Below are 23,652 nucleotides of genomic sequence, written 5' to 3'. Positions count from 1 at the left end.
ACGGCAAAAAACGGACGCAACGCAAGGCCATGCGGCACAATACGGCGCTAATGCAAGTCTATGCGGAAAAAAAAGCAACCGGCGGCAAAAAAAACGGTGGCGTTTTTTCTGTAGAGTGCCTCATTGTGCCGCACGGCAAAAACCGGATGTGTGAAAGCAGCCTAAGGCCCCCTTCACACGTCCGTGAAAAACACGCACGTGTGTTACGGGCCGTTTTTCGGGTCCGGGTCCCGTTTTTGTGTCCGTTTTTATGGTCCGTGTGGCACCTGTGTGAATTGCGTATGCTAGCCGTGTTTGTGTGTAGAACGTCCGTGTGTGCGTGTGGAATTAACGTGTATGTGTACGTGGAATGTCCGTGTGTAATGTCCGTGTGTGTGATGCACAATGTCGTTTATAAATGTCGGCTGACAGCAGACAGAGTTGCGCGATGAGAATGAACTCGGGTGAACTTCACCCGACTTCATCCTCATACCGCGGCTCTGTCTGTGTTGAGTACTGATTAGCGGTCACCTGTGAAGGATTCACCGGTGACCGCTAATCCCCCGAGTGACTGAAGTTCCCCCCCCTCTCTCATACTCACCGTTCCTCGATCCCCGGCGCGGCGCTGCACGGCATTCACACTGCTCCGGCGGCTTTTACTATTTTGAAAAAGCCGGCCGCTCATTAAACAATCTCCTATTCCCTGCTTTCCCCGCCCACCGGCGCCTATGATTGGTTGCAGTGAGACACGCCCCCACACTGAGTGACAGGTGCCTCACTGCACCCAATCACAGCAGCCGGTGGGCGTGTCTATACTGTGCAGTAAAATAAATAAATAAATAATTAAAAAAAAACGGCGTGCGGTCCCCCCAATTTTAATGCCAGCCAGATAAAGCCATACGGCTGAAGGCTGGTATTCTCAGGATGGGGAGCTCCACGTTATGGGGAGCCCCTCACCCTAACAATATCAGTCAGCAGCCGCCCAGAATTGCCGCATACATTAGATGCGACAGTTCTGGGGCTGTACCCGGCTCTTCCCGATTTGCCCTGGTGCGTTGGCAAATCGGGGTAATAAGGAGTTAATGGCAGCCCATAGCTGCCACTAAATCCTAGATTAATCATGTCAGGCGTCTACGAGACACCCTCCATGATTAATCTGTAAATCACAGTAAATAAACACACACACCCGAAAAAACCTTTATTAGAAATAAAAAACACAAACACATTCCCTCATCACCAATTTATTAACCCCGAAAAAGCCCTCCATGTCCGGCGTCATCCAGGATGGTCCAGCGTCGCATCCAGCTCTGCTGCATGGAGGTGACAGGAGCTGCAGAAGACACCGCCGCTCCGGTCACCTCCACGCAGCAACTGAGGTGAGAAGCGCGATCAGCTGAGCTGTCACTGAGGTTACCTGGATCCAGTAACAGCGGGTAACCTCAGTGACAGCTCAGCTGATCGCGCTATTGCCTTCATTAGCTATGTGGAGGTGACCGGAGCGGTGGTGTCTTCTGCAGCTCCTGTCACCTCCATGCAGCAGAGCTGGAAGCGACGCTGGACCATCCTGGATTACGCCGGACATGGAGGGCTTTTTTGGGCTGATTAAAATTGTTGAACCAGGGTATATGTGTGTGTTTTTTATTTCTAATAAAGGATTTTTTCGGGTGTGTGTCTGTTTATTTACTGTAATTTACAGATTAATCATGAAAGGAATCTCGGGGAGACGCCTGACATGATTAATCTAGGATTTAGTGGCAGCTATGGGCTGCCATTAACTCCTTATTACCCCGATTTGCCAAAGCACCAGGGCAAATCGGGAAGAGCCGGGTACAGGCCCAGAACTGTCGCATATAATGTATGCGGCAATTCTGGGCGGCTGCTGACTGATATTGTTAGGGTGGGGGGCTCCCCATAACGTGGAGCTCCCCATCCTGAGAATACCAGCCTTCAGCCGTATGGCTTTATCTGGCTGGCATTAAAATTGGGGGGGACCACACGCCGTTTTTTTTTAATTATTTATTTATTTATTTTACTGCACAGTATAGACCCGCCCACCGGCTGCTGTGATTGGGTGCAGTGAGGCACCTGTCACTCAGTGTGGGGGCGTGTCTCACTGCAACCAATCATAGGCGCCGGTGGGCGGGGAAAGCAGGGAATAGGAGATTGTTTAATTAGCGGACGGCTTTTTCAAAATAGTAAAAGCCGCCGCAGCAGTGTGAACGCCGTGCAGCGCCGCGCCGGGGATCGAGGAACAGTGAGTATGAGAGAGGGGGGAAACTGACCGACAGACTGTGAGAGAGGGACAGAGAGACCGACAGAGAGACCGACCGACGGACTCAGGGAGATTGACCGACATACACAGAAATAGAAAGAATAGCCGACATCACTAGAAATAAAAACACCAACGGACACGGACTATAGGTAGATGCATACGTATTTACTAACGTGTGTGTGACTCGCCCACCCCAGGGCTGTGGACCACCCGGTGCCGGGCCGGACTAGTCCGGTGGTAGTCAGTGGTGGCTGGGCCCGGCTCCGTGGCCCTGGTGGGTGTCAGTAGCTATGTGGCTTGAATTAAAGTTTGTGTTCGTGACGCCACCTGTGGTATGCGGCTATTAAGCCGCCGCTGCTGTGTGAGGCCTCCGGGATGATGTTATGGCAGCAATGGTGGTACTGCTCCCCACAGGTGGAGCAATGCCCGGGGCACAGTTGGTGCTTGTGAGTGTCTATGCAGATGAAATGACAGAGGCAACTCCAAGGGTGCAGTTCAAGTTCTTTACTCACAGTTCTTGTCACAGCTGTAGGGACCCTCAGACTGCTGGGACCACTGTCAGGGACCTCCGCCGTTTCTGGGTGATTCTGAGAGTGAAAGCCGGTGCCCTTCTCTTAGTGTCTCTTTCTTCTGCTGTCTTCCTTAGCCTTGCCTTTGTTAGGATGGACCTGGCTTGGCCTCCACTACAGCCTCCAGGCTGGGGGGTCACCTGTCGGCTGATTACCCCTTTTCTGGAAGTCTGCTATGGGTTCTGGCCCTGGGAGCTTACAACGTCCCTGGGCCTCGGTTTTTACTGTTTGGAGATTGTCTTTGCACTCCTCCAGTCTCTAGGGACCGTCCCCTGCTTAATCACTCCACCGGTGTGACTGTGGAACAGGCCACCGCAGCCTACAACTATCCGTGGCGCCTCTAGGCCCTCTCCGCGGTACCTATCAAGGACTGCTCGTGGTACCTCTAGGACTACCCGTGGCCCTGTGACCCTTTCTGTCTTCTTATGTGGTGTCACCTGGACCTCTGGGTCCCAGGTTCTTCACCAGGAAGCGCCTCCTTCAGTTCCTCTGCTCCTGACTGACTTGGAGCCTTTCTTTCCTTCTTTCTTTCTTTCCTCTTCTCCTCCTTGCCTGCCTCCGGCAGGCCTCCTCCTCCCTCCTTTCTCTCGTTCTTCTTCTCCAACTACATGCTGGCTCCTCACTCTCTCACTCCCTGAGCGAACTGACTAAACTTGACCTTCCCTATCTCTGTCTCCTGTCCGTGGCTCCTCCCACCTCCCCAGTTGCTAAGCTGTAACCTATGGGAGCAGGGATGGGTCTTACAGCCCCTCTCAGCATGCAGCATGGGAGGGTTGCCTGCCACTTTCCCTGGTCCTGTGTGTCCCTAGCAATGGGTGTAGTGTGAATTTACCAGGGGACCGGAGTTCACTCTCTTCCTCTCCCAGAATGGGGCATCACACCGCTGATGGGGTGCAATGACCTGTGGCGACGGAAGCCTCAGGGGCGCCACACTCCCCCACAGCAAATCCCAGCACGTCCTCGGGCTGAAAAACAACAAAAACATATGGAGAACTGCAAAACATTTTTGGTATGCAATAACATAAACTGTAAAACATTTCTTCCCTTTATGGGAGGCACATATCATAAACGTTGCGAACTTCTTATAAAGAAAACTCTAAGTGTGCACTTCCAGTCCGTTGCACGGTTCGGGCAAAATCCCCCATAATTCTGGTAGGGGGCACAACAGGTGCAACTTTATACATTTTTGGCTACTACAAGTCCAGTAGCCCGGCAGTTCGTTTCTTTCAATCAAACAAAAGGACATAATCAACCAGCCATTAAGTCCAATGGCCTGGTTACATAGACATATAAACTACATACCAGCCACTAAGTCCAGTGGCCTGGTAAGACATAACACATACACTTCCACCGGGGCCCACACTCCAGTTCAGTGGCCCGGTAGCACATAACATGGGGGGTGACGTCTTCGAAAAGAATCAGGGGCAGTACAGTAGGAAAGGGTGGCATCTTCGAAAAGAATCAGGGGCAAAACATAAGGGACTTCTTCAAAAAGAATAAGGGGCTATGTACAGTTCGGCAGCTCTTCATCTTCCTTACTCTCGAGGATAGATATCAGGATCCCACTCCGGCATGGCTCCTGGCAGCAGGTACGCTGACGAGATCATCGTCTGGGTCCCTTGAGCACTGGTCCCGGACCTTCTGCGCTGTCCCGCAGCCTGGATTGGAGTGGGGCTGCCTGTAGGCGTTGCACGGCGCTGCTGCAGAGGGCTGCTTGTCTGCAGGGGGCTATTGCTGTGGTCTCTGGGGCCCTGCCTTGGCCGGGCGCCCTGCATCACACGCGCCATGGAGATCCTGGTCTGCGTCTCCTGGGTAACTGTTGTAGGCCCGCTGCAATGTTCTGCGGCCTGGGTCTTTCTGCCTGGAGGGCTGCGGCTGCTGCCGGTAGGGGAATCGCTGCGAGATGGCATGGCGCGGCGCCACTCCGGTTCCTCCGGGGTTGCTTCTTCCTGCACAATGCGCACATGCAGCGCATACCACCCGCGGTCCCCCATCAGCCGGGCATATTCAACCACATCACCCGGCTTGGCATCGCGCCCTGGGTGGCCTCTGGGCAGGTGCTCCTCAATATCTCTCCGGGCCACGAACACATCCTTGCCCAGGCCGGGCTCTCGGATGAAGCCCCAGCCACCTTTCTGCCAAAAATCAACTACGGTGCCCCGTCTTACTGGGCACTCGGTCCCCTTCAGGGCCTTCCTGACCTCTTCCTTGGAGGCCAGATTGGCGACTTCTCGGGCCCTTCTCTTCTCTTCCCGGAGTTCCCGCTCCCGCTGGTACTCGACCACCAGCCTCCGGCACGTCAGCTCGTTGGCCAGGGGAGTCCGCTTGGGGAGCAGCGGCCGCTGCAGTCCCCTGGTTTCTATGGGTGCTGCGTCCCAATTCGCTCCCGGGGATGCCATTCCCAGGAGGCTCACAGGGGGACTCGGCAGGGGGCCCGCTAGTTGCTCCGGGTTCATCCCACCCCAGGCTCCATCTGCGGGGGTCTCAGGCAGGCCTCCGGTGCTCCACCGAGCGTCCGCTGGGTAGGCCGGGAAAGCCAGGGGGTCAGTGAAGGGGCTAAGCGAGGGTTCATGGCGGGGCCTTGGGTCCGGACTAGACGGGGTTTCTGGCTGCTCACCCTGCACTTGCTCTGCGGCATCTATCCACCGTTCCAGATCCTCCGGCACCCTCGGTGTCTCTCTCCGCCGGTCCGCCTCCATGCTGCTCAGCCTCCGGGCCAGAACTCTCATTTCCTCCTGGAGCCGATCCAGCTTGCAATCCTCTCTGCCGGTCCCTGGCGCACCTCTCTGCAGCTCCTCTGTCATGCTTCCGACCTGGGGGATGCTGCCTGGAACACTGCTCGGGTGCTCGACCACGCCACTCGGCTGCTCCCTTTCCCTTCTCGGAGGCGGGGCCAGGGGCTGCACTAGCAACTGGCGCCAGACTGGCGCCCAGCCCATCATGGCCGGCACCACTCCGCTTGCTATAAGGTACATTTTCGTTTCTGCTGGTCTGGCTTTTAAACTCTTTCTGCCAGCCGGCCAGCTTATTTGGTCACCACTTCTTTTTCTTCCGCTTTCTATGGCGGGCACCGCTTCGCGCGCTTTTCTTGGACAAGGGGCGGGGCTTCTCTTCGCGCCCTTTCTTCTTGCACGCCCCCCTTCTTCCCGCTCTCAGCAGCGCTAATGGCGGCGGTTTCTCAGTAAAGTGCTCAGTCTGTCACACGGTTCTTCAGGCGCACAGTACCCGGTTAGACCGGGCACGAAATCCTGTTCACAGCGCCAAAATTGACTCGCCCACCCCAGGGCTATGGGACACCCGGTGCCGGGCCGGACTAGTCCGGTGGTAGTCAGTGGTGGCTGGGCCCGGCTCCGTGGCCCTGGTGGGTGTCAGTAGAATATGTGGCTCGAATTAAAGTTTGTGTTCGTGACGCCACCTGTGGTATGCGGCTATTAAGCCGCCGCTGCTGTGTGAGGCCTCCGGGATGGTGTTATGGCAGCAATGGTAGTACTGCTCCCCACAGGTGGAGCAATGCCCGGGGCACAGTTGGTGCTTGTGAGTGTCTATGCAGATGAAATGACAGAGGCAACTCCAAGGGTGCAGTTCAAGTTCTTTACTCACAGTTCTTGTCACAGCTGTAGGGACCCTCAGACTGCTGGGACCACTGTCAGGGACCTCCGCCGTTTCTGGGTGATTCTGAGAGTGAAAGCCGGTGCCCTTCTCTTAGTGTCTCCTTCTCTGCTGTCTTCCTTAGCCTTGCCTTTGTTAGGATGGACCTGGCTTGGTCTCCACTACAGCCTCCAGGCTGGGGGGTCACCTGTCGGCTGATTACCCCTTTTCTGGAAGTCTGCTATGGGTTCTGGCCCTGGGAGCTTACAACGTCCCTGGGCCTCGGTTTTTACTGTTTGGAGATTGTCTTTGCACTCCTCCAGTCTCTAGGGACCGTCCCCTGCTTAATCACTCCACCGGTGTGACTGTGGAACAGGCCACCGCAGCCTACAACTACCCGTGGCGCCTCTAGGCCCTCTCCGCGGTACCTATTGTGGCGCCCCTGACCTGGTCAGGCACCACTGAGTACTGCACCCATGCTGGGGACAGTACAATACAGGTAATCCAGAAGGCTGACCGGGGTGTGGAACACAGGCGCATAGTGATCAGGTCTCACACATGTACCCATGAGAGGACCCCTGGGGATCCCAGGAGGGGGAAAAGCCTTCACCTTCACTGGAATAGTGGAGGGGGCCAAAAGCCTCCATCTCCTCTCAAGGGGTGTGGTAAGAGAATCTGGTTGCTAGGTGGCGTAGGCAAGAACAGGAGAGGAGGGGCAGTGAGCCAGAGCAGTGTAGAGTCCAGGGAGCTCGAGTGAGGAGCAGATCCCTGGGGCTGTGCAGTCTGACAGCGCCCGCGCAGTGGCTACTGACGGGGGAGAACGGTCAACTAGGAGTGCTACCCGAAATCCATCTTCAGCTAAAGAAAGGGCACGGAGTGGGAAGTAAGGAGACTGCTAGAGAGTACCAGGCCCAAACGGGCGGCAGATCCCGAAGCGGAGATAGATCCAGCTTTCTTTTGCTAAACCTGCCGGTGTGGGGCTCTCAAAGCCCACGCCACAACACTACCAAAAGCCGCAGCCACGTAGCCACAGTTAGGGCCCATAGGTCACAGGAGGCAAGCAGCTGGAGTGGCCTGGCCCAGGCGACAAGCAAACGGCAAACGAAGGGGAGAGAGGCTGCAGCATCTTCCCTGGGTGACCCCCATAGGGACTCAAAGTCGGGGTCACCCCAAACCACCAAGGGCTAAGGAAGGCGAGTTAGTAGTCACCCTCACAAGTCAGCCTGAAGGACACCTGGTTCCCGCCTGGTTCATCCCAGCTACGCCCGGGTTACTCACCCTGCCACCTGAAGTGAGTAAAAACCCTGAAAGACATTCTGCCTGTGTGGAGTTATTCTGCGCCTTGTGGTACTACGCACCTACATCGGGCCCTGGGGCTTGCCTCACTCTCAGGAGGCTATTCCAACTAACTGCACATACCATCAGCCCCAGGCGACCCTCAACCTGCAGTGGCGGTCCCTACTGGCCGCAATACTGAGAGTGGCGTCACGACAAGAAGAAGATCTCCTACCTGTGACCAGATCCAGCTGAGTGGAGTCCCTGGAGGTAATGCACCGACACAACACCTGTGGGGCTTCACATCTGGCGTCACGAACAGGATAAGGACTAGACCTGTTCAGACAGGTGACCATGTGCCTGGGCGGTCCGCTTGAAAAATTGGAAGCGCCGCCATATTGCCACCATGAAAAGCGCGCTGAAAAACAACAGCAGCCCGCGCTGGGAGAAGTTACCGCCCACGAAGAGGTGTGGCTACCCAGAGATCCCCTGCAGAGTTCTGACCTTGCCAGCTATGAGAGCGGAGGCGTCCAGAGACGTCGGGACAGAAAGGGAGCCAGAAGCCTGCTGCTGGGAGAGGAGCTGCTGAAAGAGGCAGAGCAGAAACTGAACAGCTTGCTATTAGAGGCAACGGCGAGTCCACTGCTGGGAGATCGTGCAGAAGACGGCGCGGAAGAAATGGCGTCTGACCGCAGAAATCCAGAACCGGGCTCCGCTGCCTGGTGGTACCGGGAGCTGGCCCAGTTCTGCGACCGACTGGAGACCCGGGTCGTGGAGCAGATCAGAGAAGAACGCATGGAACTTCTGGAGATGGCTGCCGCGGTTCAGGCCTATGAGAGGGGAACCGCACGACGAGTGCCAGACCGGACGGCGACGACTCAGACCCCGATGCTGCCACCGATGGGTGAGTCCAGTATTACCCCTGCCGGCCCGGATGCCCCGACCCCTGCTGCCACGCCCGCGGTCCCAGAAGAGGCTCCCGGCGCGGCGACGCTGAGCCAGGCCGCAGCCACGCCAGGTGCGGCCCGCCAAGCCCCGGCCGCCGCAGCGATGCCCTGCTCGGCCCGCCAAGCCCCGGCCGCCGCAGCGATGCCCTGCTCGGCCCGCCGAGCCCCGGCCGCCGCAGCGATGCCCTGCTCGGCCCGCCAAGCCCCGGCCGCCGCAGCGATGCCCTGCTCGGCCCACCAAGACCCGGTCCCTGCAGCGACGCCCAGCCCAGCCTGCACCGATTCCATCGCGACAACGACGCCGATCCAGGCCGCCGCCAAACAGGGCGCGGCCCGCCAAGACCAGGCCGCCGCCATGCCGGGCGCGGCCCGCCAAGACCAGGCCGCCGCCATGCCGGGCGCGGCCCGCCAAGACCAGGCCGCCGCCATGCCGGGCGCGGCCCGCCAAGACCAGGCCGCTGCCAAACAGGGCGCGGCCCGCCAAGACCAGGTCGCCGCCATACAGGGCGCGGCCCGCCAAGAGATTGCATCACCATTTACCCCGGCCTGCAAGGCCAGAGCAGACACCGCTCCCCAGTCCAAAGAGGTCCCTGCTGGAAAGCCCACGCTGGGGGAGGACCCCGAATACTGGCGGCTGAAGGCTGACATGGAGGCCAAGTTTCCACAATGGTTGGTGGACCGGTACATGCTCCCTCCGCATACCCCCAAGAGGATTCCAGCAACCCCTGCAGCAACCACGCCAAAGAGTCCCCCGCCTGGGTCTGCTGAAGAAAGCCCATCCCCAGCACTGCCACCAAAGGAGTGCCAAGAAGAACTAAGGGGGAGAGGAGGCCAGGAAGCTGAGGAGCTGACTCAGGAGATACCAACAGTGGATCCATACCCAGAGCCGGAGATGTTGCCCTATTCCCGCTGGGATGAGGAGGACCTGACACCGTCCGCTGACGAAGATCTGCCTAAAAGTCTCACCTGGGAGCTTGCAAGCTGCACTTCGCAGAATCCAACCCGCAAGATACAGCGCCGCAGTAGAACCCAGTCTTTCCCTGCACCGCCATCCCCAGAGCAGAGAGAAGTCACAGCCAGAGACCTACAAGAAAAACGGTTACTGAGAAGGTCCAAAGCCCAGGTCAGAGGACCCCTTTGTAGAGGAGTTGTGGAGGACTTTAACTTGAAAAGCGGATACGGCTTTATTGTGGCACCGGGTATGAAAGAGGGCATTTTCGTTAATAGGAGGGATGTGAGAGCCCACTTGCCCAGAGGACACCCTGGCAGAAACTTAAAGATGGGAGACACAGTGCAGTTCACCATGCACCAAGGAGAAAGAGGCTGGTATGCCTTAGATGTAGCACCATGTCCCAAAGAAGAAAGAAAAGACAGAGATAAAGAAACAGATGCAGCAAAGGAAACAGATGAAGATCAAGAAAGAAAAGACAAGGAACCTACAGATGAAACTACCTCAGACGACGACAAAGAGCAAGAAAGCAGCAGGTGCCGCAGCCCAACAGGCCCAAGCCCTGGTATGGAGGAGTAAAAGAAAGTAAGAAGTACAGCAAGTTTTGACCAGTTTGGAAAGTTTGTTTTGCAACGTTCTCAAGTTCAAGTAATGTGCCCACAAAAACTATTGTGAGAAATAAACCTTAAGGCTATGAACTGGCTATAGCCACAAACTCTCGCAGTGTAAATAGTTACACCAGAGGGCACCACCACCACCAGAGTCAGCCTGTTTAGGGGCTTGGCTCGTCTGCAACCAGGATGAGCCCGTCCGTATATAGGGCCTTGGCTCACCTGCGACCAGAGAGCATGCCTGTTTATGGGGCCTGGCTCTCCACCACAAAGAGGGTACCTGGTCAGCACCAACTGTGGAGGCCGCCTCTGCATCCTGCCAGAAGAGGCTGAAGGCGCGGATCCACCAGGCCAGGTATACCCTGAAACCACCAGCCCATGTAAGCCGCCTCTACATCCTGCCAGAAGTGGCTGAAGCCGCGGCCAACGTGAGAGGGTTTTGGATGGGTTAACGGACTTGTGGGTGGAGGGTGGTGATGTATGGTACCTGGTGCTTTTAAAAAAATGTTTTACATGTTTTAATGTTTTATGCATTTTAAAATGTTGTCTTGCAGCCCGAGGACGTGCTGGTGATAACTAAGGGGGAATGTGGCGCCCCTGACCTGGTCAGGCACCACTGAGTACTGCACCAATGCTGGGGACAGTACAATACAGGTAATCCAGAAGGCTGACCGGGGTGTGGAACACAGGCGCATAGTGATCAGGTCTCACACATGTACCCATGAGAGGACCCCTGGGGATCCCAGGAGGGGGAAAAGCCTTCACCTTCACTGGAATAGTGGAGGGGGCCAAAAGCCTCCATCTCCTCTCAAGGGGTGTGGTAAGAGAATCTGGTTGCTAGGTGGCGTAGGCAAGAACAGGAGAGGAGGGGCAGTGAGCCAGAGCAGTGTAGAGTCCAGGGAGCTCGAGTGAGGAGCAGATCCCTGGGGCTGTGCAGTCTGACAGCGCCCGCGCAGTGGCTACTGACGGGGGAGAACGGTCAACTAGGAGTGCTACCCCAAATCCATCTTCAGCTAAAGAAAGGGCACGGAGTGGGAAGTAAGGAAACTGCTAGAGAGTACCAGGCCCAAACAGGCGGCAGATCCCGAAGCGGAGATAGATCCAGCTTTCTTTTGCTAAACCTGCCGGTGTGGGGCTCTCAAAGCCCACGCCACAACACTACCAAAAGCCGCAGCCACGTAGCCACAGTTAGGGCCCATAGGTCACAGGAGGCAAGCAGCTGGAGTGGCCTGGCCCAGGCGACAAGCAAACGGCAAACGAAGGGGAGAGAGGCTGCAGCATCTTCCCTGGGTGACCCCCATAGGGACTCAAAGTCGGGGTCACCCCAAACCACCAAGGGCTAAGGAAGGCGAGTTAGTAGTCACCCTCACAAGTCAGCCTGAAGGACACCTGGTTCCCGCCTGGTTCATCCCAGCTACGCCCGGGTTACTCACCCTGCCACCTGAAGTGAGTAAAAACCCTGAAAGACATTCTGCCTGTGTGGAGTTATTCTGCGCCTTGTGGTACTACGCACCTACATCGGGCCCTGGGGCTTGCCTCACTCTCAGGAGGCTATTCCAACTAACTGCACATACCATCAGCCCCAGGCGACCCTCAACCTGCAGTGGCGGTCCCTACTGGCCGCAATACTGAGAGTGGCGTCACGACAAGAAGAAGATCTCCTACCTGTGACCAGATCCAGCTGAGTGGAGTCCCTGGAGGTAATGCACCGACACAACACCTGTGGGGCTTCACACTATCAAGGACTGCTCGTGGTACCTCTAGGACTACCCGTGGCCCTGCGACCCTTTCTGTCTTCTTACGTGGTGTCACCTGGACCTCTGGGTCCCAGGTTCTTCACCAGGAAGCGCCTCCTTCAGTTCCTCTGCTCCTGACTGACTTGGAGCCTTTCTTTCCTTCTTTCTTTCTTTCCTCTTCTCCTCCTTGCCTGCCTCCGGCAGGCCTCCTCCTCCCTCCTTTCTCTCGTTCTTCTTCTCCAACTACATGCTGGCTCCTCACTCTCTCACTCCCTGAGCGAACTGACTAAACTTGACCTTCCCTATCTCTGTCTCCTGTCCGTGGCTCCTCCCACCTCCCCAGTTGCTAAGCTGTAACCTATGGGAGCAGGGATGGGTCTTACAGCCCCTCTCAGCATGCAGCATGGGAGGGTTGCCTGCCACTTTCCCTGGTCCTGTGTGTCCCTAGCAATGGGTGTAGTGTGAATTTACCAGGGGACCGGAGTTCACTCTCTTCCTCTCCCAGAATGGGGCATCACACCGCTGATGGGGTGCAATGACCTGTGGCGACGGAAGCCTCAGGGGCGCCACATGTGCACATACCCATAGACTTTCATTGTGTCTACGTGTGCGTGCTCCGTGCAGATAACGGACATGCATCCGTGCAAAACGCAAACACATACGGATCACGGACACGCACACACGGACATATTGAAATAACGCACGTGTGACCACAATCATAGATTAACATTGGTGCACGTTTGGCCGTGTCTCCGGTATATACGGAAACGGACCAAACACGCACGTGTATCACGGACGTGTGAAGGGGGCCTAACAATGTACTGGAGTGTGCCGGCAATCCAGCGACCTGCCGGATGTGTGAAACGGCCCTTTAAAAAGAATGCATCAAAATCCTGGGATATTTTTTCTGCTTTCCAGCAGATGGCGCTATTGCACTGAATATCCCAGTGGAGTTCATTTCAGAAGGGCAAACATTGCTCCAGAACCTTTGCCATTGGCCATGTGTGACTGTTTAGCTTTTTGTGTTGCTTTTGTGCAAAAACAGAAATAGCAGCTCAGATGAGCATTTTTCCACATAAACCAAATGTCAATATGGGAAAAAAAATGCAGCATTCACTAGTCTCTAGCTTTTTGCATGAGACTCTCCCATCAAATTTAATGAGTGTGTTAAAAAAGAACAGATCCGCTTGTAACTAATCCATTGCAATTGATAACATAGAAAAATTAATTTGGCATCTTATTTTTTTTTTTTTAGAATTTTGGATATCAAAATCAGACCCAAAGAAATGGGCACATAGAAAACCGTAAAGAGAAAAAATATGATCCTTTGTTTTCTGGAAAAAGATTGGATGATTTTTTAAACTCTTGTCTGAACCCAATATAGAATGGTAAAGGCTGAGCAAAAAAAAAAAGCAACGCGCCTGTGCCTGGGTTGTACATATTAATGCAGCAGAGACTGAATTCATACATCACAGATGGCTTAAATTTTTTTATGGACGGGGCAAAAAATGTGCCCTATTTTTATGGACTGTCCTGGAATTTCTGGACGGTTGGTATCCCAGGCTGTCGAGTCTCCGGTCCTGAATTTGACAGACTCGTATAATCTTATGAGGCTGCAGACCCTCCGGATCATGGACTGAGGTGTGAACATGGCCATTGTGCGGCGCTGCTTTTTGATGGGGTGGACAGGTTTTTCTAGTGCACCACCCCTTATTTAACCTACCACTGGTCGGAGTCCTCTGCCCAAGCACACAATAAAAACTGCACATTAATTCACAATTAAAGAAATAAAAATGTATTATAACAGCTTTTGACAAGTATAAAAAAAATGTACACCCATATGCATTTTATCCCTCTGTAAACTGTACAAAATTTGCAAAGTTTATCAAAAATAAAAACATAATAATTTAATAGATATACATTGAATCTAGTGATGATAGTGTTGCCATAGGCAATAATAAAATATTCACCAACCACTTGTGGTTCACTCCACAGCCCACACGTGGGTCTATGTGATGAAATAATATGGCACCAGAGTAATAATTGATTATATGTTACATTACGGTGGATGTGCTAAACACAGTCCAGTATTTGTCAAATTATTGGACTGTTCTGCAGACTTGGTAAGTGCTCACTCAGAATGAAAAGCTCATATATAGTTAAACCTTCATATGGCTCTAAGGCAGTGGTCCCCAACCTTTATGACCTAGAGAGCCACATTGAGCTCTGCGAGATGGTCACAAGCCATATCCAGCTCTGAGAGAGGGTAGCGAGCCACATCCAGCTCTGAGAGAGGGTAGCGAGCCACATCCAGCTCTGAGAGAGGGTCGCAAGCCACATCCAGCTCTGAGAGAAGGTCGCGAGCCACATCCACCTCACAGAGAGGGTCGCAAGACACATCAAGCTCTGAGAGAAGGTCGCGAGCCACATCCACCTCACAGAGAGGGTCGCAAGCCACATCCAGCTCTGAGAGAAGGTCGCGAGCCACATCCACCTCACAGAGAGGGTCGCAAGCCACATCCAGCTCTGAGAGAAGGTCGCAAGCCACATCCACCTCACAGAGAGGGTCGCAAGCCACATCCAGCTCTGAGAGAGGGTCGCAAGCCACATCCAGCTCTGAGAGAGGGTTGTGAGCCACATCCAGCTCTGAGAGAAGATCGCGAGCCACATCCACCTCACAGAGAGGGTCGCAAGACACATCAAGCTCTGAGAGAAGGTTGCGAGCCACATCCACCTCACAGAGAGGGTCGCAAGGCACATCCAGCTCTGAGAGAAGGTCGCGAGCCACATCCACCTCACAGAGAGGGTCGCAAGCTACATCCAGCTCTGAGAGAAGGTCGCGAGCCACATCCACCTCACAGAGAGGGTCATAAGCCACATCCAGCTCTGAGAGAAGGTCGCGAGCCACATCCACCTCACAGAGAGGGTCATAAGCCACATCTAGCTCTGAGAGAGGGTTGCGAGCCACATCAAGCTCTGAGAGAGGGTCGCAAGGCACATTCAGCTGTTGCCCCTCACAGTAGTGACAGCCAGAGCCCCCATTACCATAGTAATGACAGCCAAAGGTTCTCCAGAGAAATCACACTGAGGTAGTATACAGAGATCCAGGAGATCCAAGCCTACCCCTTCCAAATCTGCTCTTCTGTGTGCAGCTACTCATAAAAGACACCATCTAGAGACCTGTCCTTCATAGCTTTTTAGACCAGGTGCTTATGCACCAAGCTGGCAGACAGACAATGAGCCACACATCATGGACCCGTGAGCCACATGTGGCTCCAGAGCTACAGATTGGGGACCCCCTGTTCTAAGGAATGACGTAGATCATCTACCAGGGTCTCCACAAGAACTTGATGTTGGCCATCTGAAGCTGCTGCTTAGGAGGGGACTGGAGGTGGCTGAGACTTTTCGGGTGGGTGTCCAGCTGGTGAAAGTGATTCAGTAAGTTGAGCTGTGCCTCCTGACCCGTATGATGGACTGACAGATATGAGAGAGCTTCGGAAAGACACTTGTGGTAACCTTGTCTGTACTCCTGGTGGTCTGGTCCATGAGATATCATTTCTAAAAAAAAAAAATAAATGGTGAAAACACTTCAAAACCTTCCAACAATGACAGTCATACGCAATACATACTATATAGTCACTATAATGCAATTTATTTAGGCCAGAGAAGTACCAGAGGCTCCAACATGCAATACAAGTTATAATAATAATAATTTTATTTATTTATATAGCGCTATTAATTCCACAGCGCTTTAGCCCCATTGGGGCTCACAATCTAGAGTCCCTATCTGTATGTCTTTGGAGTGTGGGAGGAAACCCACGCAAACACAGGGAGAACATACAAACTCGTTGCAGATGGTGTCCTTGGTGGGATTTGAACCCAGGACCCTAGCGCTGCAAGACTGCAGTGCTAACCACTGAGCCACTCAAACATATTAAGATAGTGAAAAAAAAATCAATTTACATAATACATAATAAGTAAAAAAGCTTATAGCATTATAGATCTTCACATACAATAGAGAATAGACAAAGGATTTACAAAAATATTATTTACAGCAGTGATTAAAGCTAGGTGATGTAATACCAGATTCTCCCACTAGAGGGCACATGACACAAATCTAAAAGTTCAGTAAACTTTTTTTTTTAACTTTTTTCAGTTTTTTTAAACTTACCTTGTTGAATGCATCTCTGCCGCTGTTGAAGGAACTGGACGGCTATTTCCAGGACGTCGGCCTTCTCTGGTTTGGAGTCTGGCTGGAGGAGCTGGAATTCTTGCTCTAGAAGTGTACGCAGCTGGTTGATGCTACTATTAATCCGATCCCGTCTCATCTTTTCTACAACTGGCTTTCTCATCTGGACAAGATGAACATTTTTTTTTTATAGCAACTGTAACACTAACATTAGAAATAATAATAATAATAATAATAATAATAATAATAAGTGAAATAATAATAATTAAAATTATATATATATATATATATATATATATATACTGTATGTATATATATATATATATATATATATATATATATATAAAAAGAGGTTAGATCTGAATTTACCCTATTTTTCACTTTCGTGGTGAAGGTATCTGCTGCGTATCCTTTATCTATGGTGCACAGCGCACTGTTCAGTGCCATGATCATAGGGTTCTTTTTAATGTGATTGTTTAAGCCGTGAAGCTCAGATTTATACCCCTTCCCCTGCCTGTGAATGTATGGATGGCAGCCAGCACATGGGTTCCCACACTCAGTAACCAATCACTGCGGCCTTGGGACAACAGCCACTTTCATTCATGCTTCTGAAGTCATCTTCTGTAGCCAAAAAAAGAAAGAACACCCCCCCCAAACACCAGCCCATACACATACTCCTCCGCACCCAGATGTCAGGAGTGTGCGCAGTACAAAGGACACAGGCAGTACACATGGCTGGGCTGTCAAGACCTGGGAAAGCTTCACCTATAGTGTTTGCAACCTGCTGCCACATGAAGGGGGGCCGTCACACGGCATCGATTATAACCCCGGGGTGGTTATGCGTATTGTGTTACCCTAAACCAAGCCTCCTGCTCCAGGGCTGCACTATACAAGTATGACATAAGAAGTTATGCCCCAACATAGGTTGTCATTCCTTAACAACATATCCCTATCTACTGAATAGGAGATAAATTGCTGATCGCTGCGGAGAAAACCAGTCCCTCCATGTGAATAAATCAATGGTCGAGAATGTACAGCCCCATTCCATTCATTGTTCATGGGACTGGTAAAGTCAGCCGAGTATAGGTGCTACCTTGCCATGGTATATGATACTGGGTTTCACTGAAAATAAGACAAGCTCTTGTCACAATTCCTCTGTGCAGAGCATCTTGCACACTAGGAGATGCTCTGCTGTGTTTTCCTGGGTTACTGGCTGGCAGGTTGATTGACAGTGTTGGCTTCCATGCTGGCTCTGGGAGGTGCTGATTGCTCAGGTGTTCCATCTTCTGGGTAATTACTCTGCTTCTTTACTGATCATATTCCCCCACAACCTTGCCAGTCATACATTCTGGTTCTGTAATTGTGCTATTGGCCAGTGTTCCTGCCTGTGCTCTGATCTTTGTTTCCTGACCATAGACTGTTGTTTGACTTCTCTTTGCCCACTCCCTGTTCCAGTCGTGACCTCGGACCATTACCTGACCAGGTTACAGTTTTCTCCCTGAATCCATTACGTGTCTTCCTGGAATACTGACCCTTGGATCGTCACTTGACTATGCCTTTGTATACTCCCGGTGTCCATACGTTTCCTCCTGTTACCAGACCCCGGCTTTCCTGACTACTCTACCTGTAGCATCATAGGTCTTATATTATTTGTTGCTTTTTTTTTTTTGCTCTGAAAGATGCACTAGGGCTTATTTTCTGGGGATGTCTTTGTTGTCCATGGTAAAGAACTCCATTTATTCTTGAATAAAAGAAATCATCAATACCTTTCCAAACTCTGTGTGTAACACGTGTATGTGTGTGCATATATATATATATACATACATACAATATATGTCTACACACACACACTTATATATATATATATATATATATATATATATATATATATACACAGTACAGACAAAAAGTTTGGACACACCTTCTCATCTCTAGAACAACTGTTAAGAGGAGACTTTGTGCAGCAGCCTTTATGGTAAAATAGCTGCTAGGAAACCACTTCTAAGGACAGGCAACAAGCAGAAGAGACTTGTTTAGGCTAAAGAACACAAGGAATGGACATTAGACCAGTGGAAATCTGGGCTTTGGTCTGATGAGTCAAAATTTGAGATCTTTGGATCCAACCACCGTGTCTTTGTAGAAAAGGTGAACGGATGGACTGTACATGCCTGGTTCCCACCGTGAAGCATGGAGGAGGAGGTGTGATGGTGTGGGGGTGCTTTGCTGGTGACACTGTTGGGGATTTATTCAAAATTGAAGGCATACAGAACCAGCATGGCTACCACAGCATCTTGCAGCGCCGTGATATTCCATCCGGTTTGCGTTTAGTTGGACCATCATTTATTTTTCAACAGGACAATGACCGCAAACACACCTCCAGGCTGTGTAAGGGCTATTTGACTAAGAAGGAGAATGATGGGGTGCTACGCCAGATGACCTTGTCTCCACAGTCACCAGACCTGAACCCAATCGAGATGGTTTGGGGTGAGCTGGACCGCAGAGTGAAGGCAAAAGGGCCAACAAGTGCTAAGCATCTCTGGGAACTCCTTCAAGACTGTTGGAAAACCATTTCCGGTGACTGCCTCTTGAAGCTCATCAAGAGAATGCCAAGAGTGTGCAAAGCAGTAATGAAAGCAAAAGTTGGCTATTTTGAAGAACCTAGAATATAAGACATATTTTCAGTTGTTTCACACTTTAAGTATTTCATTCCACATGTGTTAATTCATAGTTTTGATGTCTTCATTGTGAATCTACAATTTTTAAAGTCATGAAAATAAAGAAAACTCTTTGAATAAGATGGTGTGTCCAAACTTTTCGTCTGTACTGTATATATATATATATATATATATATATATACACATATATATAAACACACTGCACATACACATGTACACATATATACATGCATTCTACACATACATACTCATATTTATACATGTACACATACACCTTAAGCAGTTTTAACCTTGAAACAGAAACACTAGGGGCACATATGAGAGAGGGGGGCTTAGCAATTGCTCAGTTCCACTCACATAACTCTGCCACTGACTGTAACTAGGGCTTATTTTTGGAGTAGGGCTTATATTTCAAGCATACTCCAAAAATGCTGGCAAATCATGCTAGGTCTTATTTTTGGGATAGGTCTTATTTTCAGGGAAAACTGAGATGGGTGGGAGTTACCAGGTTCCTTGTAGCCTATGTGCCCCCTGAGAGCTCAGGTGATATGCTATTTCTGCACCCTTTGGCTCTGCAACCTTTTTATAATTACAAACCTTAGTTTGCCCTGATTTATAAAAAAAAAAAAACAAAAACAAAAAAACCACCAAAAACTGAATACTAAGGGAAAAGAAGGAATAAAATACGAGCGAGAACTGGTGACTTTGGATCTACTGACAGGTCTGTGAGGATACTGTGCGACCGGAAAGTCAGGATCTGCTGCTTTCATATTTGACATAAAGTTACAGTGAACTGGAGGACATAAATGTATGTATGATGTATCTGTCACCTTTGCCTAGTATGACAATCTTTTTATTCTGCTAGATAGATAAAAGATTGATAGAGCGATAAAAGATATATAGATGGATAGACAGATAGATAGATACAGCAGGCAGGGAAAGTATTCAGACCCCTTTAAATTTTTCCCTTTGTTTCATTGCAGCCATTTGGTAAATTCAAAAAAGGTCATTTTTTTCTCATTAATGTACACTCTGCCCCCCATCTTGTTAGATAATACCCTGACATGTAGAAATTTATGCAAATTTGTTAAACAAGAACAACTGAAATATCACATGGTCATAAGTATTCAGACCCTTTTCTCAGACACTCATATGTAAGTCACACGCTGTCCATTTCCTTGTGATCCTCCTTGAGATGGTTCTACTCCTTCATTGGAGTTCAGCTGTGTTTAATTAACTGATAGGACTTTATTTGGAAATGCATACACACCTCTCTATATAAGACCTCACAGCTCACAGTGCATGTCAGACCAAATGAGAATCATGAGGTCAAAGGAACTGCCCAAGGAGCTCAGAGACAGAATTGTGGCAAGGCACAGATCTGGCCAAGGTTACAAAAGAATTTCTACAGTAGTCAAGGTTCCTAAGAGCACAGTTGCCTCCATAATCCTTAAATGGAAGAAGTTTGGGACCACCAGAACTCTTCCTAGACCTGGCCGTCCAGCCAAACTGAGCAATCGTGGGAGAAGAGCCTTGGTGAGAGAGGTAAAGAAGAACCCCAAGATCACTGTGGCTGAGCTCCAGAGATGCAGTATGGAGATGGGAAAAAGTTCCACAAAGTCAACTATCAGTGCAGCCTTCACCAGTCAGGCTTTTATAGCAGAGTGGCCCGACGGAAGCCTCTCCTCAGTGAAGACTTATAAAATCCTGCATTATGTTTGCAAAAAAATACATGAAGAACTCCCAGACTATGAGAAATAAGATTCTTTGGTCTGATGAGACGAAGATAGAACTTTTGGTGATAATTCTAAGCGGTATGTGCGGAGAAAACCAAGCACTGCTCATCACCTGCCTAATACAATCCCAACAGTGAGACATGGTGGTGGCTGCATCATGCTATGGGGGTGTTTTTCAGCTGCAGGGACAGGACGACTGGTTGCAATTGAAGGAAAGATGAATGCGGCCAAGTACAGAGGTATCCTGGAAGAAAAGCTCTTCCAGAGTGCTCTGCACCTTAGACTTGGCCAAAGGTTCACCTTCCAACAAGACAATGACCCTAAGCACACAGCTAAAACAACAAAGGAGTGGCTTCAGAACAACTCTGTGACCATTCTTGACCGGCCCAGCCAGAGCCTTGACCTAAACCCAATTGAGCATCTCTGGAGAGATCTGAAAATAGCATCCACCAACGTTCACCATCCAACCTGACGGAACTGGAGAGGATCTGCAAGGAAGAATGTCAGAGGATCCCCAAATCCAGGGGTGAAAAACTTGTTGCATCATTCCCAAGAAGACTCATGGCTGTACTAGCTCAAAAGGGTGCGTCTACTACTACTTCTACTTCTACTAATACTGAGCAAAGGGTCTGAATACTTATCACCGTGTGATATTTCAGTTTTTCTTGCTTAAAAAATTTGCAAAAATTTCTACATTTCTTTGTTTTTTTTCAGTCAATCAATAGATACATAGATAGAAAAAAGATTGATAGATAGAGAGATAGATGTATGGATGGATGGATAGATGGACAGATGGACAGATGGATAGATGAATGGATAGATGAATGGATAGATGGATAGATGGATAGGTGGAGGGATGGATGGATCGATAGATGGATAGATGCATAGATGGATGGATGGTTGGATGGATAGATGGATGGACAGATGGATAGATGGATGGACAGATGGATAGATGGATAGATGCATAGATGGATGGATAGACAGACAGACAGACAGACAGACAGACAGATGGATAGATGGATGGACAGATAGATAGATATAGATAGATGGATAGATAGATAGATAGATAGATGGATAGATGGATAGATGGATAGATGGATAGATGGATGGATAGATGAATGGATAGATGGATAGATGGATAGGTGGAGGGATGGATGGATCGATAGATGGATAGATGCATAGATGGATGGATGGTTGGATGGATAGATGGATGGACAGATGGATAGATGGATGGACAGATGGATAGATGGATAGATGCATAGATGGATGGATAGATAGACAGACAGACAGACAGACAGATGGATAGATATAGATAGATGGATAGATGGATAGATGGATGGACGGATGGACAGATGGATAGATGGATGGATGGATAGATAGATGGATGGACAGATGGATGGATAGATAGATAGATAGATAGATAGATAGATGGATAGATAGATAGCTGGATAGATAGATGGGTAGATGGATAGATGGGTGGACAGATGGACAGATGGATGGATAGATGGATGGATGGATGGATGGATAGATGGATGGATGGATGGATAGATGGGTGGATAGATAGATGGATGGACAGATAGATGGATAGATGGATAGATAGATGGATACAAGAGACATAGTTTTTACACTGACAATTAATGCTGGGATCTGACTTGGAGGCCACTCACATGTAGTAACCAAAAATGTTTTAAAGGGGAAGTGTAAGGTTGGAATTTTTTTGCCAGAAATACTGCCACTCTTCTTTATAGGCTATAGCTGGTATTGCAGCTTGGCCTGGGCTGCCTGTCCTCAGCTTTTTCCGGTAGCCCCATAGTGATTGAATGGAGCAGCAGTCTGCCATCTCACCTGTTGCTCCATTTTGTGCTGGGTATAATAGTGATCTGTTGGGGATAAAACCTCCCCATTTTGCTCACTGGTGCTAATCCCAGAGATCAGTCCACCACCCGTCAGTAGCTTATTTCCGATCCTGGTGATAACTTGTTTTCACAGGAGAACCCTTATAAATACAAAGAACATAAGAAAAAAGCGGAACTTTTTATTCCACAGAATGTAGGTTTTACTCTTTTTGCTTTTTCAGTTGAGCCTAGTGTTTGCTATTGAAATTACTGTTGAGCAAATAGAAGAGTGCAAATTCCCATAGGGTAAAGTGCAGAAAATGGCAAAACTCCTGCTCCAGGTGAGGCTCGAACTCACAACCTCGGCATTGCTCAGTTACTGTCGTATAAGTACCGCGCGCTAACCGATTGCGCCACTGGAGCTCTGCAAAGGATCTGTGAACTATCTATGAAGGGACACATCTGTACAGCTTTTCACCCTTTCAATGTGAATAAAGTGATTCCTATTCACTGCCAGCAAATAGAGAACCTGAAAATGTATGCAAAATATGGGCATCGCTATGACGGTATTATACATACATTGCATGGCAGGCTTATTAAAAGGGGTATTCCCATCTCCAAGATCCTATTCCAATATGTAGTAGGTATAAAAATAATAATAATAATAATATTAGCAACTACCTCCAATTAAAAATGTAGTATAGTTCTCCTGATTAGCTGTGTCACTTACCTCCTGTGCAGGGCATTGTAGCTTAGGTATCCATGCTTATGACCCCACTAGCAACTAACTAACTGTGACTATATGTGTGGTTGTAACCATGGATACCTCAGTTTCTGCAATGTCCTTCACATGAGGTAAGAGACATAGCTAATCAGGAGAGCTATACTACTTTTATAACCATGGTTATGACCATGAGCAACTAACTGTCACTATATGAGTGGTCGTAACCATGGATACCTAATCTGCAATGCCCTGCACATGAGGTAAAAGACAATAGCCATGTCATTTACCTCATGTGCAGGGCATTGCAACCTAGCTATCCATGGTTATGACAACAAGCAACTAACTGTCACTATATGAGTGGTCGTAACCAGGGATACCTAAGTTGCAATGCCCTGCACATGAGGTAAAAGACAATAGCCATGTCATTTACCTCATGTGCAGGTCATTGCAACCTAGCTATCCATGGTTATGACAACAAGCAACTAACTGTCACTATATGAGTGGTCGTAAGTATGGATACCTAAGCTGCAATGCACTGCACATGAGGTAAAAGACAATAGCCATGTC

At 50.0% G+C, this 23,652-nt stretch overlaps 1 protein-coding gene and 1 non-coding gene across 2 annotated transcripts; both read right to left on the bottom strand.

Moving 5' to 3' along the window:
* Positions 1-13,735: 13,735 nt before the first annotated feature.
* On the bottom strand, positions 13,736-16,568 carry LOC142256074 (transcription factor HES-5-like). Its single transcript, XM_075327583.1, has 3 exons — positions 16,485-16,568; positions 16,098-16,278; positions 13,736-15,484 (listed from the first exon to the last, which is right to left on the bottom strand). The coding sequence occupies exons 1-3, from the start codon at positions 16,566-16,568 to the stop codon at positions 15,252-15,254; spliced, it is 498 nt and encodes a 165-aa protein (XP_075183698.1). The 3' UTR covers positions 13,736-15,251.
* A 6,126-nt stretch (positions 16,569-22,694) lies between these two features.
* Positions 22,695-22,784, bottom strand: TRNAI-UAU (transfer RNA isoleucine (anticodon UAU)). The gene is given in 2 exon segments: positions 22,695-22,730; positions 22,747-22,784. It is a non-coding gene; the product is annotated as a tRNA-Ile (tRNA).
* Positions 22,785-23,652: the final 868 nt, after the last annotated feature.

Source organism: Anomaloglossus baeobatrachus, chromosome 11 (genome assembly GCF_048569485.1).
Source record: "Anomaloglossus baeobatrachus isolate aAnoBae1 chromosome 11, aAnoBae1.hap1, whole genome shotgun sequence".
NCBI classification, from domain to species: Eukaryota; Metazoa; Chordata; class Amphibia; order Anura; family Aromobatidae; genus Anomaloglossus; species Anomaloglossus baeobatrachus.
This window is presented reverse-complemented; position numbering and strand designations above follow the sequence as displayed.